The 14,755-nt window shown below is 36.2% G+C and overlaps 1 protein-coding gene across 1 annotated transcript in view; it reads left to right on the top strand.

The window, feature by feature from the left end:
- The first annotated feature begins 670 nt into the window (after positions 1-670).
- Positions 671-14,755, top strand: part of COL9A1 (collagen type IX alpha 1 chain) — a 65,503-nt gene continuing 51,418 nt past the window's right edge. The window contains exons 1-5 of the mRNA XM_065730892.1: positions 671-684; positions 1,022-1,095; positions 2,421-2,498; positions 2,655-2,787; positions 9,715-10,111. Of these exons, the coding sequence (XP_065586964.1) occupies positions 671-684; positions 1,022-1,095; positions 2,421-2,498; positions 2,655-2,787; positions 9,715-10,111 (696 nt within the window). The remainder of the gene's footprint in view (positions 685-1,021; positions 1,096-2,420; positions 2,499-2,654; positions 2,788-9,714; positions 10,112-14,755) is intronic.

Genomic DNA, 14,755 nt, shown 5'->3' with positions numbered 1-14,755 from the left:
ACAACTGAATAACAGCAGTCTCCTTAGTAATGGCTATGTGTATTCCTTGAACAGGTTTTAGTTAAGCAGTAGAAATCCTTTTAAATAATTGGTTTTATTCAGAAGAATCAACTAGGACACTACCAGCTAGGCTTCTCCTGAGACAATCCGATGGATAAATTAGCAAGAAATTAAAATATTCTCTTTGTAGGACTGGTGTTCTCTTGTTGTGAAAGTTTGTAGCTCTAACACCACGTTAAGACCATCAGTTTCCTCAGAATCTCTTGGTACACAATATTCTTCTATCTGCCTCACTGAACAGCAGCCCCTGCCATTTGGTGGCAGGCATCGCTTAACTCACATTTTCTTAATCTTTCTACCCTGATGCTGGCATAAGCAGCAGTTCTTTCTTTGCTCTCTTGGCTTCATTATATTCAGCTGGCTCTGGAGATCCGCCCTTGGACCCCAACAGGATACACACGTCTATCCAGCCCCCACCTCCTTCCCTTTGCAAGATTAAAACCAACCCAGCAGCCTGCACCTCCCTCCCTGCTGAGTCCTGCGTGGGGCAGGAGGAGCATTCTGCACCCATTCACACTCTCTTTAACAGGACTAATGGCAGGGAACCAGAGAGTGTGAATATATACACCAAATATTCACATGTGAGAAGTGAAGAAAACCAGCAGTGAAGATGAAAAGCAACTGGTAAGAGAACAAGTGGGATTTAGAAAAATCTGTAAATAAGAGATTAGAACAGTTAAAGCTGTCCTTGCCAGTTGGCTTATTTGTTGTTCGTATATATATATATCTATATGTTGCACTGTATGAAAGAAATGGTAACAGAAAGAGCTTTGCAGACATGTTTTGTTTTAAAGACAAAGATAAAGTGTTCTCATAAACTGTCTTGTAAAGTCTGCTGGTAAATCCTTAACTCGTGATTTTATACACTTAGTATGCATGACTGAGGATAAAGTCAGTAACAGAATTTGTCAGAAACTGTACATTCGCTACATTCACATTGGAGTTCTCTTTCTGCTTACAGGAAAATTACAGCTTTCTTGTATATGTGTAGTTTTCTGGGGTCTTTCATCTCGGCTACCATCCAGCAACAATCAAGTAAGGAGATATTTCATCTTTCTGTAATTTTGACTGTCAAAAGTATTATTTTGAACTTCTTCAAAATTGAATTCCTGTCCAGCTATCTAACACAGAAAGACAGAACCGTGTCTGTGTATGTATGGGTCTATGTACACATACAGAAAGAGGGAAAAATCAACTACTATGTCTATTATTTTAACTATGCAATTAGATGTGTTTTCAAGGTAAGAACTAAAATCTGCATATGGGTGGTAGATACATGACACAAATCTCCCCTCATATTTTAGTATTAGATATTATTCTGCAACATGTGGCAACAAACTGGTTTCACTTTATTTCCTGTACATAAAATGTAAATAGTTGGATGTCAGCCATATGTCTTGTCAAATAATAGAAAATGAGGCTATTTCTAAGGTGTAAAATGTCAACATGAATGTTCTCTTTAAGTTTGTGTTTTTAGAAAGAAACCCATATTTATTTAAGTGTTGACCTTTTGCAGCACACAAGGGGCTCTCTGTAGGTTTGAAATGCATATCCTTCCAGTTTGAATTCTTCCCCATCCAGACTCTAACGTTTTCCAGATTGATGCTGCACTTGTGCAGAACTCTTTAATCATCTGAATAAATGTTTATTTTCCCTTCCTTCCTCCTTTAATTAGGGAAATCATATGAGTCTTCATATTCAGTACACAGTTTTCTAGCAGATAATATTCAAATGAATTAGACTTTTACATTGGCTTTCCTCTAACAAAATTTCTTTTGCCTTTTTCCTTGGGTCAATAACAAAAAAAGTCAGTAAATTCTGTATTTTATGAATGACTATTCTCCAATCAAACATGGCCCAAGAGAAAGTGGGAGCGCCTGAAATACCAGAGAGGATGGAAAAAGTGCCAGCAATTTCTCTTTTAATAGGCACTTCAGTTGGCAAAAAGCATGTTTAAGATTCCTTGGAATTAGAGAGAGTATTGATTTAGGCAATGAGGTAGGTTTTTTTAAAGTTTGTTTAAACCACCACAAATTCCAGACCAAAAACTCCTTACAGTGCAAGCCTTATGCTGGTACAACTATTCCTCCATAGCTCTGATAGAAAAGAAACATTATAAAACATCACTTAAAGGATTAAAAAAGTAGAGTCAAGCTATCATTTGTCATTTGGAGCTATCTAGAAGCAGGTATTTATTTTCTTGGACTTCTGACTTATTTGCATATACTTTAAATTTACTGTTGTATACATATACATTTATTAATAGGTACAGTTCTGTTTAATTAATATTCCTACAGTTGTTTCACTTAAATTTTAAGGTGGTCTCAAGCAATGTCTGACAAATTCATCCCTTTTTGCAGGATTGCCAGTCATTCTGGGTGCTCGTCAGAGAACTGATCTCTGCCCAACAATCAGGATTGGCCAAGATGACTTACCAGGCAAGAAGCATCTGACTTTTTAAGGAAATAGCTGCTGTTTAGAAACTGTCATGTTTAAGTTACATTCAGCTCTGACTCTGTACAATGCTCCAATTAAATTAAAAGTAATATTTTAGACATATAAAATATTTCATATTTTATTTTTTCTTCTTGCAGGTTTTGACCTGATTTCTCAGTTCCAAATAGAAAAAGCTGCTTCTCAAGGAATTGTCCAGAGAGTAGTGGGTTCCACTGCTCTACAAGTGGCTTATAAATTGGGACCGAATGTAGACTTCAGGATTCCAACCAGGTAATGCTTTTTGCTGTGTCACTTTAAAAGATACACATTTCAAAATTTTGTTTTGTAATGCAGAGATCCTCTCTGCAGCTGGATGATCTTGTTTGCAAAGTTTTTGGAAATGGAAAAAATGAGTTAAACTTTTTTTATTTTTATTGGTTTTGTTTTGTTGATGCTACCATAACAGCTATTTCAGAAACTTCTACTTTCCTCTACCAATGGTATTGCTCGGAGTTCCCTGAGTTCTCCTGAAAGAGTGAGATCACTTCCAGGAAGTGAAGCCAAAAGTCTTAGATAGGGAGGCAAAGCAAAGAAAACAAGAGGAGAATAAGGAAAATTTTCTCAAAACATTGAAAGTAAGAGATCTTTTTGATCATGTAGGGATTGCAGGTTTGTAGGAAACTCTCTCTTGTTTTGCTGCTTTTTATTTTTATTTTTTATTTACTTCTTTTTTTTTTTTTTAATATCCTGGCTGATCTGTCTAATATCTAGAGGATAATGACTATTGTTTATCATGTCACAAACAAATTGCAATAGTAATTGGTATTTAGGAATCAAATTGTGTTTGTTCTTTATAAGTCAGACTTGGTGCAAGAGAAGGAATAGATAGTACAATAGGGTAGAGAAGTCTTTGCCAAATTCAGACAAGTCTGGATTATGGTCCAGCACTTTATGTAATTAAGAATGCCATTAATTAGTAGTTAACTGGCAAGGCCCTTAATTGGACTACTGTTTCAGCTAGGAATAATTGGAGTGCAAAGTATTTCTGCAGCTATTCCTGACAGTTTGTTCTTGCTGAGTTCTCCCTGATTTCTGCCTCATAGCTGTTAGGTTAATCTAATTTCCATGTTAACTGGCTGGCTATGTTGGACTTTCCCTCACAGTGTCAAATCAAGGCTGGTAGTGCATAAAGGAGAATCCAACCATCTTCATTTCATTGAAAATTGGAGGCTCTCAGATTCTCATCTAGTGTTTCTTACCTCAGAAGAAGTCTGAGAAATCAAAGCTGTAAGGTATTTCATTTTTAAGAAAGCTGATAGGTATTGCTGTAAATAGCTCTAGGGATACATTTGACATACACCAAGTTATCATTAATCAAGCCTATACCAGCTGTACTGATATGCTGTGACATCTGAGCTGACTACTGGCACTGATCTTGCTGGCTTTGTATGGTGCTGTTGCATAATGGATTTATCACATTCAAGACATTGACTTTGTACTCCCAGTCAGCACCATGCTGTTACACTGCGGTGCTAGCAAATGTTATACCTCAGATTTCACCCTGACTCAAATTAAAGTAGTCTGCACTTGGGCTGAGCCTCTTGTCCCACCCTGGGAATATATTAACACTTGAGTTCTGACAGTGCTACAGAGCACTGGCTTGCTTCTCCTCTGCCACTGAGCCTGATCTTGGTGTTCTGTTCCAGTATTATTTCACAGTGTGCATCTTGGTAGTTGACTCAGGAACAAGGTTGTCAGTAAGTAACTGAGGCTAATAGTACAGTTTTAATAATTAAATAACAACAAAAAAAAATCATATAATCCATATAAAGGCATGTTAGCTGTTTTACTTTTGGTATGATTTTGACATGATTAAACGCCTGAGAAATATCACAGGAGTCACTGAGTTGTGCAGATCACTTCGAGTATGACCCAACGTCCTTGATGGCACAGCTTGGCTCTGCTTTGCCAGAAACGGAAAGTGCTTCTGTACCCAACTCCCGCTGCGCTCCCTCAGGACGCTCCATCGCTCACCGTGGAGCTGTCCGCGCCCGCGGTACTGAAACTCATCCTGGCCGCAAGCTCCTCAGGGCAAGCCTGGAGGGCCGCCCGCTCTGCTGCGGGGATCCTCCTCCCTCCTGCATCAATGAACACTTCTATTAGTACAAAGTTACCCGTCGGTCATGGACAGTGAGGCTCTTGAAGCAGGGAGGAATCGTACTAATCCAGACTAGCCTGTGTTGCTGGTGCCATTACATGGGAAGTGGTACTCAATTACATGGGAATGGGTCGGTACATTTACTCAGTCTTTGCTGTAGAACTACATACATTTCTAGGGAAGCTAAACTTCCCTAAAAAGCTGCTAAGTTTCAGCTTGGTCTTTTTGTTACTTAGTATATTTCCAAGGTTCAGAAGTTTATCCCAAAACAAGTAGAAATGATTGCACTGTCTTAATCTTCTCATGTCACCCAAATAAATCCCCATCGGCTTGTGTTTCTTCTAGTGGAAAATCAACTGAAGAATCAGCATAGTGTTCTTAGTGTAATAAGACCCTGTGACACTGCTGTGACCCATATCCATTTTCTCTGAATACAGAGAACTTGTTGGTTTTCAATGCAATTTATGTATCTGCTGTAGGTGTCCACCAAACAGTAAGTAAAAAATGAATATTGTAATTTGGGGTAACAACTGGATTCTAATTTCAAACTTAAAAATATATATTAACAAAGGGGAATACTTTCATGATATATTTTTACATGAGGAAAAGAGTTATTCATCTACATGCACTTGGTGAAGTCTTAACCCTCGGACCTCACAAATGGAAATTCCACTTTAGATAACATGCCATCTATAAGTCAGCCCATGACTAGATAAATTAATACTGGGAAATAATAGATGGCATTCACACATTGTCATCTACACTGTTTACATATTATACAAGCCCTTGGAATGGTTTTGGCCCAGAATAATTATCACTCTTTCAACAACTCCTGGACACAGCTTGGAAACTGGCACAGGTCATAGGCATGCGTGTATGTGGTCTCTGTGTTTTCAAAGTAAGAAAGCTTAAACTTTTTATTGCCAGGTGAACTTAGTATCAGATAGCAATTCCAGACACACTGAATTTTATAGTAGGAAGGCAGCCTATGAATCTAGACATGATATGTTTTTTGCCTGTGGTTCCCTCTCAGTAGAAAGTAGAGCAATGTAAGAATATAAGATTATTTTTGATCAGTGTATGTATTTGGCATAGTCATGTACCGTGGACCACTGTAATAGGTGACATGACAAACTTCAGACACTTGCTTCTAAAAATGCAAAATGCTTAGCTGGTTTTCTATTGGTATCTATTTTTTCTAGTTAATTTATTCTTTAATGTTTGCCAGATAGCTCTTGATAGGTCACCTATGACTCTAGGAAGATTGCACTCTAGGATGTGCAAACACAGAAGATCCCATAGCTGTAGGTGCATCTGATGCTGCAGTATCATTAATTTGGCCAGAGGAATTTCTGGAGCCATTTTTAGCTGTTTGTTCTAATGTTTCTGAAAACTTTATAAATCTATAAAGGACTGAGTTATCTCACTGGGAAATTGAGCCAACCTAAGAAATGTACTCTGAAATAAAAGTACATAATAGAAGAAGCAGTTATTTTGCAGTATTCAAATCAGTAGTTAACATTTAAAAACACTCTTCTGCTCTTGATGAATCCTGAAGACAGTGATACTATTCAGTACTTCTACTGCCTATTCAGTTAACCAATCTTATTTGTACTGGTGACTGCTTATTGGACTCAGCCTTGAATTCTTAAAGAAATATTGCTGGTAAGCACTTCAGCGCTGGGATTAGTCAGACTCTTAGGTATTTATAACAAAACAAAACAAAACAAACAGCAACAACAAAAACAAACAAAAAGTAGTGGTTCAGCAATTCCCTTACAAATGGTTCAGGAAAACAAACAAAAAACCAGAAAACAACAAACAAATCACACAACTATTAAAAAAAAAAAAAAAAAAAAAGAGGACTCAAATACCTGATAAAATATTGATCTGATTTTACACTCGTACACTCATTTCACCCTTAAAGCAGTAAATTATAGTTCTCAATACATAAGGGTTGCGAGACTAGACTACTAACATATAAATGTAAGATACAAAAAAGAATAGAAACGATATCCCTGGCCATTGTAAGTAGCTAGGAAATAGGTCAGGACTACAGTCAACTTGTGTGCTCTGAGTATTTTTTTACATTAACTCTTCATTGGCTCATCTTCTTGCTTCTATGTTAAAAAACACTTGATTCTATTCCACAAATCAGTGGAATTGCATACATGTATGTGTGAATTATTTACCTATTTGTTTATGCAATTCTTAGCTGTACAAGAAGATTACAGAATCCAACACTTGACTTCACAGTGAGACAGAGGAATATATTCTCTGCAATTGTTTATTTAAGTATAATGATAAATTTGCCATGGTTTCCAAATATTTATCATTTCAAGTTGATGACTTCAATAGGTTTTGCCTATGCAAATATCACAGGCTTTGAGAAGAACTGTACTGAATTACATTGATAAGACTGGAGCCAATGGAATTTTCTTCATTAATACTGCAGTAACTAAGATGAGAATTAATGTCTGCTTTACTTGCTGAATAATGAATCTTACACAGTTACAGTTTCATGCAGAGTAGCTTTCTGATGTTGGGTCATGCTGTGCTTAGTTAGGCTGGGTCACATTGCTGATATTTGGTCTTTAGTCTACCTCTAGCAGGTTTTTTATTTGTTTTTATTATTTTTTAAAATATTCATTCATGTTTGTGTATTGATTTTTTTACCGTTGTATATACATAATTTAATTTTCCCCTACTGATCTCACAAGATCTTACACAATTTCTCTTCTTTGCATATCACTTGGAAAAGTAAAGATATCTATTTTGTAGTTCAATTTAGTTAAATTTTGGAGAAAGAAGGACCAATGGGATGGCTTGTAAAGCACTAATTCTATTGCTAAGTATGGTGCATAGAATTCTTTTGCCAATCTGGCATAAACTACCTTCTAATAAAAACTGTAACTGTGTTTACTTACTGGGTTTTTAATATAATTATATATATATACACTTGCTAGTATAGTTATGGTGGGCTGAAAATGTTCTATTTTAACCAGTATTGCTACAACAGTAAAACTTATCAGTGCAGAGAAAGAAGGAAAGTCTCTTCTCAGAGAACCTGGGATTAATAATGATTTCTTTAACTGCAGAGCATGGTGAATCAGATCTCCTAGAACCAATAAACTTGATAGTGGAAAGTCACATGGTTAAAAATTACTTACAAAAATAACACCTTTGACAGGATAGTAGCAAAAACAGCTGTTGAGCAAGAACAAAGAGTAGGATTCAGCAAATGAAGAGATAAGTTATTCAGATGAGTTAAGATTTTAACAGTAGAGGAGATTGAAACACTTGTTTAAGAGGTATTACAGAAGAAGGACACAGAAGTCCATAAGAGATCTGCTGAATGTACCAGAAGCCTAGCAAGAGTTTAATGTGCATTGACAGAAAAACAAGGAGTGCATTTCCAGACAGGGATGAATATGTGAGTATGATATGTAAGCTAGAAGCCTAACAAAAGGAAGGACGGTGAATAGCAATAAACACTATGAAGTTCTCAGAGGAAAGGCAAAAAGTCCACACATTCACATTTGCATTTAAGATGGTAATAAACAAATCAAACAAAATAGTAAGAGAATACAAAAATTAGATAAAAATGCTGCTGAACAAAGCCAGCTGGGACGGATTATTGCATCTGCAGTCAACAGGGAAACAAGTCACAGCAAACTGTAGACAATTAAAACTTAATAACAAGCAGCCCCCTCTCCCACCTTGAAGTATCTCTATACATAAGGAGAAAATCTTCCATCAGAGCATTCCTATTCATCATACAACAGCTTTGCCTGCAGCTTAAGTACATAACAAACTTCAGGCTCAAGAGAAAGCAGAAACGCTTGCAGTTCGGGTAGCTTATTCTTAAAATGAAGCTACTGCTACTGCTGCCCGGCTTTCCCGGTCCTTGCTGAGATCTTGGTAGGGCTGTACCGACGCCTGCTGGAAGAGAATTGCACTACAGCTTAGCGCACCTTCGCACTTCAGGCATTGGAGACTCCGGAAGTGGAGGGCTGCTGAATCGGCAGTCATCCAGGATACAGGATAAGAACCAACTTATTCGTTTTTTCTTTCTTTCTATTTTTTTCTTTCTTTTCTTTAGCCTTAGAGGTTCACTAGTGGCTAAATTCGTGCTGCCACACGGAGATAATCTTTTTTCAAAATGCTTACTTATCTGAGAAGTTATTTTAATGAATGTTGGTAACAAAAAGCTTTGTATGTCTCCATCCCTAAGAAACTTTGTCAAATGTGATCTTTTTCATGTGTCATTCTTAAGTTTGGATAGATGGCAAATTATGTATCAATGTCAACACAGTTAGGACACAACAATTTCACCACACATAGAACGTGAAAAGACTTATTTTTAAAATAGTGCAATGGATCCACTGACACATTTAAGCTAAAAATGACATAATTATTTTAGACACTAATACAGCTGTGTTTGTGTTTTTGAATCTTGGATGTTATAGCAGTGAAACATTTTATATGTGGAAAATCTATTCCCTGCTATTTGTAGTCTTTTTAGTGTAGGTTCTTAATATCTGTATGATTGTCAATAAATCAATTGTTGGATGGTTTCTGCTGTAGTGACAGATAATGCATTAGCTGTCGTCAGGCTGAGCAAGAAAATGCCTTTGCAAAAGACATTCTTATGCTTTCAAAATTGAAGAAGTTCTGCACTATTTACCCAGTCAAGTAAAAGTCACACTAAGTTGACTGATTTTGTAAGTGCAATAAAAGCAGCGCAATTGTAGGATATCCTTTCTAAAGGTAAAATACTAGTCTGCTGTTGCTTGATCCATTATTCTTAGAAAGGGTTATCAGAAATATTTTACGACAAAGGAAGAAAAACTCACACTTCTGAACTAATTCCTTTTGCAATCAGCAACACTAATAATTCTAAAGGATATGCCTTTTTGAGACTCTTGGTAGAAGAGCGCAGATAAAAGAATATCTGAAGTATGGTTCTACTGATGAACTGATTCTCATTATTTGGTGGTGATGTGTGAAGTTTTCCAGAACAAATACACAACAAATTTACTGTATTTTGATCTTCACAGTGCAATATATTCCAACGGATTGCCTGATGAATATTCCTTTCTTACTACTTTTCGGATGACTGGAGCCACGCTTCAGAAATACTGGACTATTTGGCAGATTCAAGATTCTTCAGGAAAAGAACAAGTTGGAGTGAATCTTAATGGTCCAATGAAAAGCGTTGAGTTTTCCTATAAAGGAGTGGATGGAAGTCTCCAGACTGCATCATTTTTACATTTGCCTTTCTTGTTCGACTCCCAGTGGCACAAGCTTATGATAAGTGTGGAAACAACCACTGTTACACTTTTTATTGACTGTATTAAAGTAGAATCCCTAAACATAAAACCAAAGGGGAAAATAAGTGTTGATGGCTTTGCTGTGCTTGGAAGACTCAAAAATAATCCTCAAATTTCAGTTCCGGTAAGTTTCAAAATCTCATATTACTGAAAATAAAATTATTTTGTACTTAATTTTTCTACAGAATGCATCTTCAAATGCTAGATGCAGAAAATAACCCCCATGGAAGGTAAGTTCTCTGAATTTCAAATTTTGTTTATATATATATATATATAAACAGTGCCAGGCAAGGGATGACTCAAGCTATGTCTAAGTTTCAACAGTGAAATATCTTAGACAACCACACGTCTGTCACTGGATCTTGTTCTGTCTGGATATATCAGCTCTGTGTTCCCTTGTTTGTTTTATATATGGATGTTCATCTAGAAGAAAGCCTCAGGACATGGGCTTATGGACAGTACCTCATGTCAAAGTGACCAAAGCATCCACTGAACAGGAATTGGGATCTCTCATTTGTATGTGCATACAAACTATAAGCTAGAGCTGATTAGTCCTGTCTCTGGCATAATAAATATTTTATATTGTTCATACAAAGTGAGTATCTTCTATGAGAGATTGATCAAAACTCACTATGGTATGTTCCTTTATTCTGTGTGACAAGAACAGGCAGTTAAATGTAATTTTATATCCTGTAAGTTGATTTAATGCTTAAATTATCCTCTTCATGCTACTATAGTGAGGAGAGAGTTTTTTTTGGTGGAAAAAATCACATTGGGGTTCACATGTAGAGTATTATGTCCAAGACTGGGGCTCCCAGCAGCAGAAAGTCATGGAGCAGTTGGAGTGGGTCCAGAGAAGACCCAGAAATATGATCAGACAGCTGGAGCTCATCTCCTGTGAAGAAAGGTTTATGGGGCTTGTTCAACCTGGAGAAGAGAAGGGCCTTGGAAGACCTTTTTGTGGCCTTTCAATGTATAAAAGGAGAATTGTATAAAAGATATAGACTTTTTATTATGGTTTGCAGTGACAGACCAAGGGGCAATGGTTTCAGTTTGAAAAACTAGTAGAAATTGAGTATAAGGAAATCATTTTTTGTGATGAGAGTGGTGAGGCACTGGAATAGGTTTTCCAGAGAAGTTGTGGATGCCCCACCATTGCAAGTATTCAAAATCATAATGGACAGAGCTCTGAGCAACCTGATCTTGTGGAAGATGTCCTTGGCTGTTGCTGTGGACTTGGACTAGATGAACTTTAAGATTCCCTTCCAACTGAAACCATTTTTTGATTCTGTGATTATGGCTAGTATTAAATAATTTGGAAAAATGAGCAGAGGATAATTAGAATTGTATCCCCTTTTCCCTTCTGCCATTTTTATGTTTTCAACCCTATATTCTGTAGAGACTTGACTTTTCTGTGAAGCATACAAAAAAAAAAAAAAAAAAAAAAAAGAACCATGAGTAGGTTGAACATATCAGATATTTTATAGGGAAGGAGTGTCTTGCATTAAGTTCTGCCTCATATATGTTAAAGCACTTCCATCATTAAGCATTAGTGTGAAGCTATGAGGTGTTGTGGGGAATAATAGGTATAGGAAACGCTGCTTCGAGGATGAAAGGGAAAGACATCTCATCAGTCTTGGTTATTCAGTATGTCCCAGGCATGGTTTCTAATTTATTTCCAAGCATTGTTAAAGTGTATTACCTACATTGGTATAATTTTTACAGAACATAAATTATGTTTCTTCTTTTTGTTTATTTTTTTTCCTTCAGTATTCTGTGAGTGCCTTCTTTATCTTGCAGAATAAATCAACTTCGTATGAGTGCAAATAATGCACATCTTTTTAAAAGATATTCTTTATTGCCTGTTGTTACTATGGTTGCCTTGGAGGTATTAGACAGAGTTCCATTAGAAATAATGTCTCATTTTTGAGCCTTTAAAAGGTTGCCTTTCAAGATTTCTGGAAGTTTTATAGAGTGCAAAATTTTATACAGGTTTACAGCTGTGTTTTATTTTTTTAGATATAAAACAATATTTCTTGTTTGTTTGTTTGTTTGTTTTTTAAATGTAAAAGTAGTTACAATGATCCACTATAAGCTCTAAGTAATAAATACAAGATAGGTCATCATTTTAAAACCAAAAGAGAACTTACTTCCTGAATTCCATGTGTTAAGAAAAAGTAAGGGCATTAACTATAAATTGCTCAAATATTAACTGCTGTAAGATGATGGAAATTGCCTTAGTTTCTATGATTTCAGAGGCCCAGTTTCTCATAACTGACACTAAACACTTCACTAAAAGTGATCCTTGGTCATTATTTAATTGACATTTATTGTTTTTGACCAGTTCAGTGCAGTTATCTGACTTTAACGTCTAAGAGGAAAGTGATAATGAGTATTTGCTGAACAAGGTTCAATTTACAGTAATGCACAGGTTAAGCCTATGTAAGGTAAAAAAAAAAATAACATCTTAGATTTCCTTCACCCTGTGAAATCTCACAGAATAAGATATGTTTCAAATATATGTAGCTTATTCCTTGTCACTTAAAAGCAAATGTACAGATAGTAAACAGAAGAATTCTCTTAGAACAAATGAAATATCATTGATGGAAAATAGTAGAGGAGCTCCCACCTGAAACCTGATTAGCTGAACTGTAATCTCCCTGAAGAGCTGTCTTTCCTTGAATCATGCCTGAGGCAGCAATTACCCAGCAGGGCACAGGGAGACAGCTTATCCAGAAGGCAGCTGCAGACATGCTCTGATTTGGCCCCTGAGAAATGCGTTTTTCTTGAAGCCTACAGTACTGTTAAATGCTTTACTATGGACTAATGCTGCTATACTGAAAGTGCTAATCCAGATTATTTAGGTTTTAGTAAACTGTTATGTACCTAATCTAAAGCACTAATAAGACAACTGAATTGCATATATCCACTACTGAGATATGCAAAACCACAGTCATTTATGAGTATTTCCATGAAACTTGAGAGGGCAAAACAGTGAACAGACAAACATAACTAATTGAATTATATCTGTTTTATAAACTGAAAATCTGTAGGAATTCTGGAAAACGAGTATCAAAATTATTGATCTATATAGATCTTAGACACCTATGGGTCATAAAGGATTGAATTTTAATAGCTTTGCTTAATGATTACCCTTGATTACCTACCTTTATCTGAGGTTAATTTCTAAGTTCTTTGTACCTGCATTTCATTCTTAGTAACACTTTGAATCAATTTGATAGAACATGTACATGTGTATTTCCAGAATGGTGGTATTCTTTTAATGAGATCCATATAGTCAGAAAGAACATTGTAGAATATGGCAAGGGCATAGGTGCCTTGATAGTAAGGCCAGGACATACTTGCCTTTCTTTCACCTCCCCTAAATGAACATGAGGTCAGTCCCACCCTTTTACTATTTTTACCAAGTAATGGTTTTATTTCTAATAATAATAAAAAAAGTTTAAGAGGTTTCACTTCACTTTTTGTTTTACATAATCTTAAAGCCATAGAAAAAGCCCAAAGCAAATTAATTACAAAGCAACACAATTTAAAAAAGAAATAATAATGTTGCCTGACCAAGTAACTATCAAAGACGTGTCAAATTATGATGGCTGCTCTGAAAGTAATGCCTTCTACATTAAAGTGTTGACCCATGACATCAGAAGCTGATGTTGGTGGTATGGCAGTAGAGGTTGAGCCTTCCCACCAATATTCTGTTCCATGTTGCTGCTGTGTGGCAGATGGCAGCAGAGGCAGATGGCACTCTGACAACAATGGCACCTGACACAGAAGTGTGTCTGAAGCAAAGGTTTTTTCCCCATTCCTTCATGGGGAAAGAAATGGCCCCCATTGACATTCACAGATGCCTGCTAAAGATTTTTTGAGATATTAGCACAGAGAGATGGTGTGTGATGCATTTTAGCAGTAATAACAGTGATGTGAAAAACAAACCACGTTCCAGATGGTCATGCAGATTTTTATGAGTGCAACATGCAGGCTCTTGTTTACTTCTGGTAAAAATGCATAGCTAATGATGATGACCATGCTGAAAAATAATTTTTGTAGGTGACAGTTTGCTCTACCAGATTGTTTTATTGTGCTCTTTGCATTTGAAGTAGTTTCCATGGAAATAAATAGGAGGCACTACTTTCAGAGCAATGCACATACTTCTGCATGTTTGAAGTATTTTGAATCCTTTCATATTCACATTATGGTACAGTGATTTGTAAATAATTCTAGGTGGTTTTTTTTTTCCTGAATGGAATGCCTCTCTCTCTTGTCCAGAATTATTTTTGTTTGTTTTTTTAATCTTATGAGAATACCAGGTCTTGCATAATGCTCACTATTCAAACTTCTTGATCAAAACAAGATGATTAGTTTTCTCGTTACCCATTCAGGAATGTTAGAAGAAAACATGAGGCATTAAATAGGTTTCCTAGCTCAGTGAGCCAAGTTCCTTTTGCAGCATGTAATCACATTTTATAACCTCATTATAAATTTCATATTTTAATATTGACTTTATTCAAAGTTGAAAAACTTGGTTCCAACTTAAAAAATGTATAATACACATTTGCTTGTAGTATTCTCTTGAAATGGGTTTCTTGTCAGTTGGAGTCATGCACTGAAGTATAGCCCAACCCAGTAATTAGCATTTGCTCACGTAACGTCTTTCTCACCTTAATGCAGAAGCCAAAAAACACACAAAAAGAAACAATAAGGACACAAAGCCAACAGACAATACCCCTGCCATAATCACACACAAAGA

The sequence above is a fragment of the Cyrtonyx montezumae genome, unplaced genomic scaffold (assembly GCF_038088225.1).
Source record: "Cyrtonyx montezumae isolate F1298 unplaced genomic scaffold, pur_monq_1.0 scaffold_13, whole genome shotgun sequence".
Lineage (NCBI taxonomy): Eukaryota > Metazoa > Chordata > Aves > Galliformes > Odontophoridae > Cyrtonyx > Cyrtonyx montezumae.
This window is presented reverse-complemented; position numbering and strand designations above follow the sequence as displayed.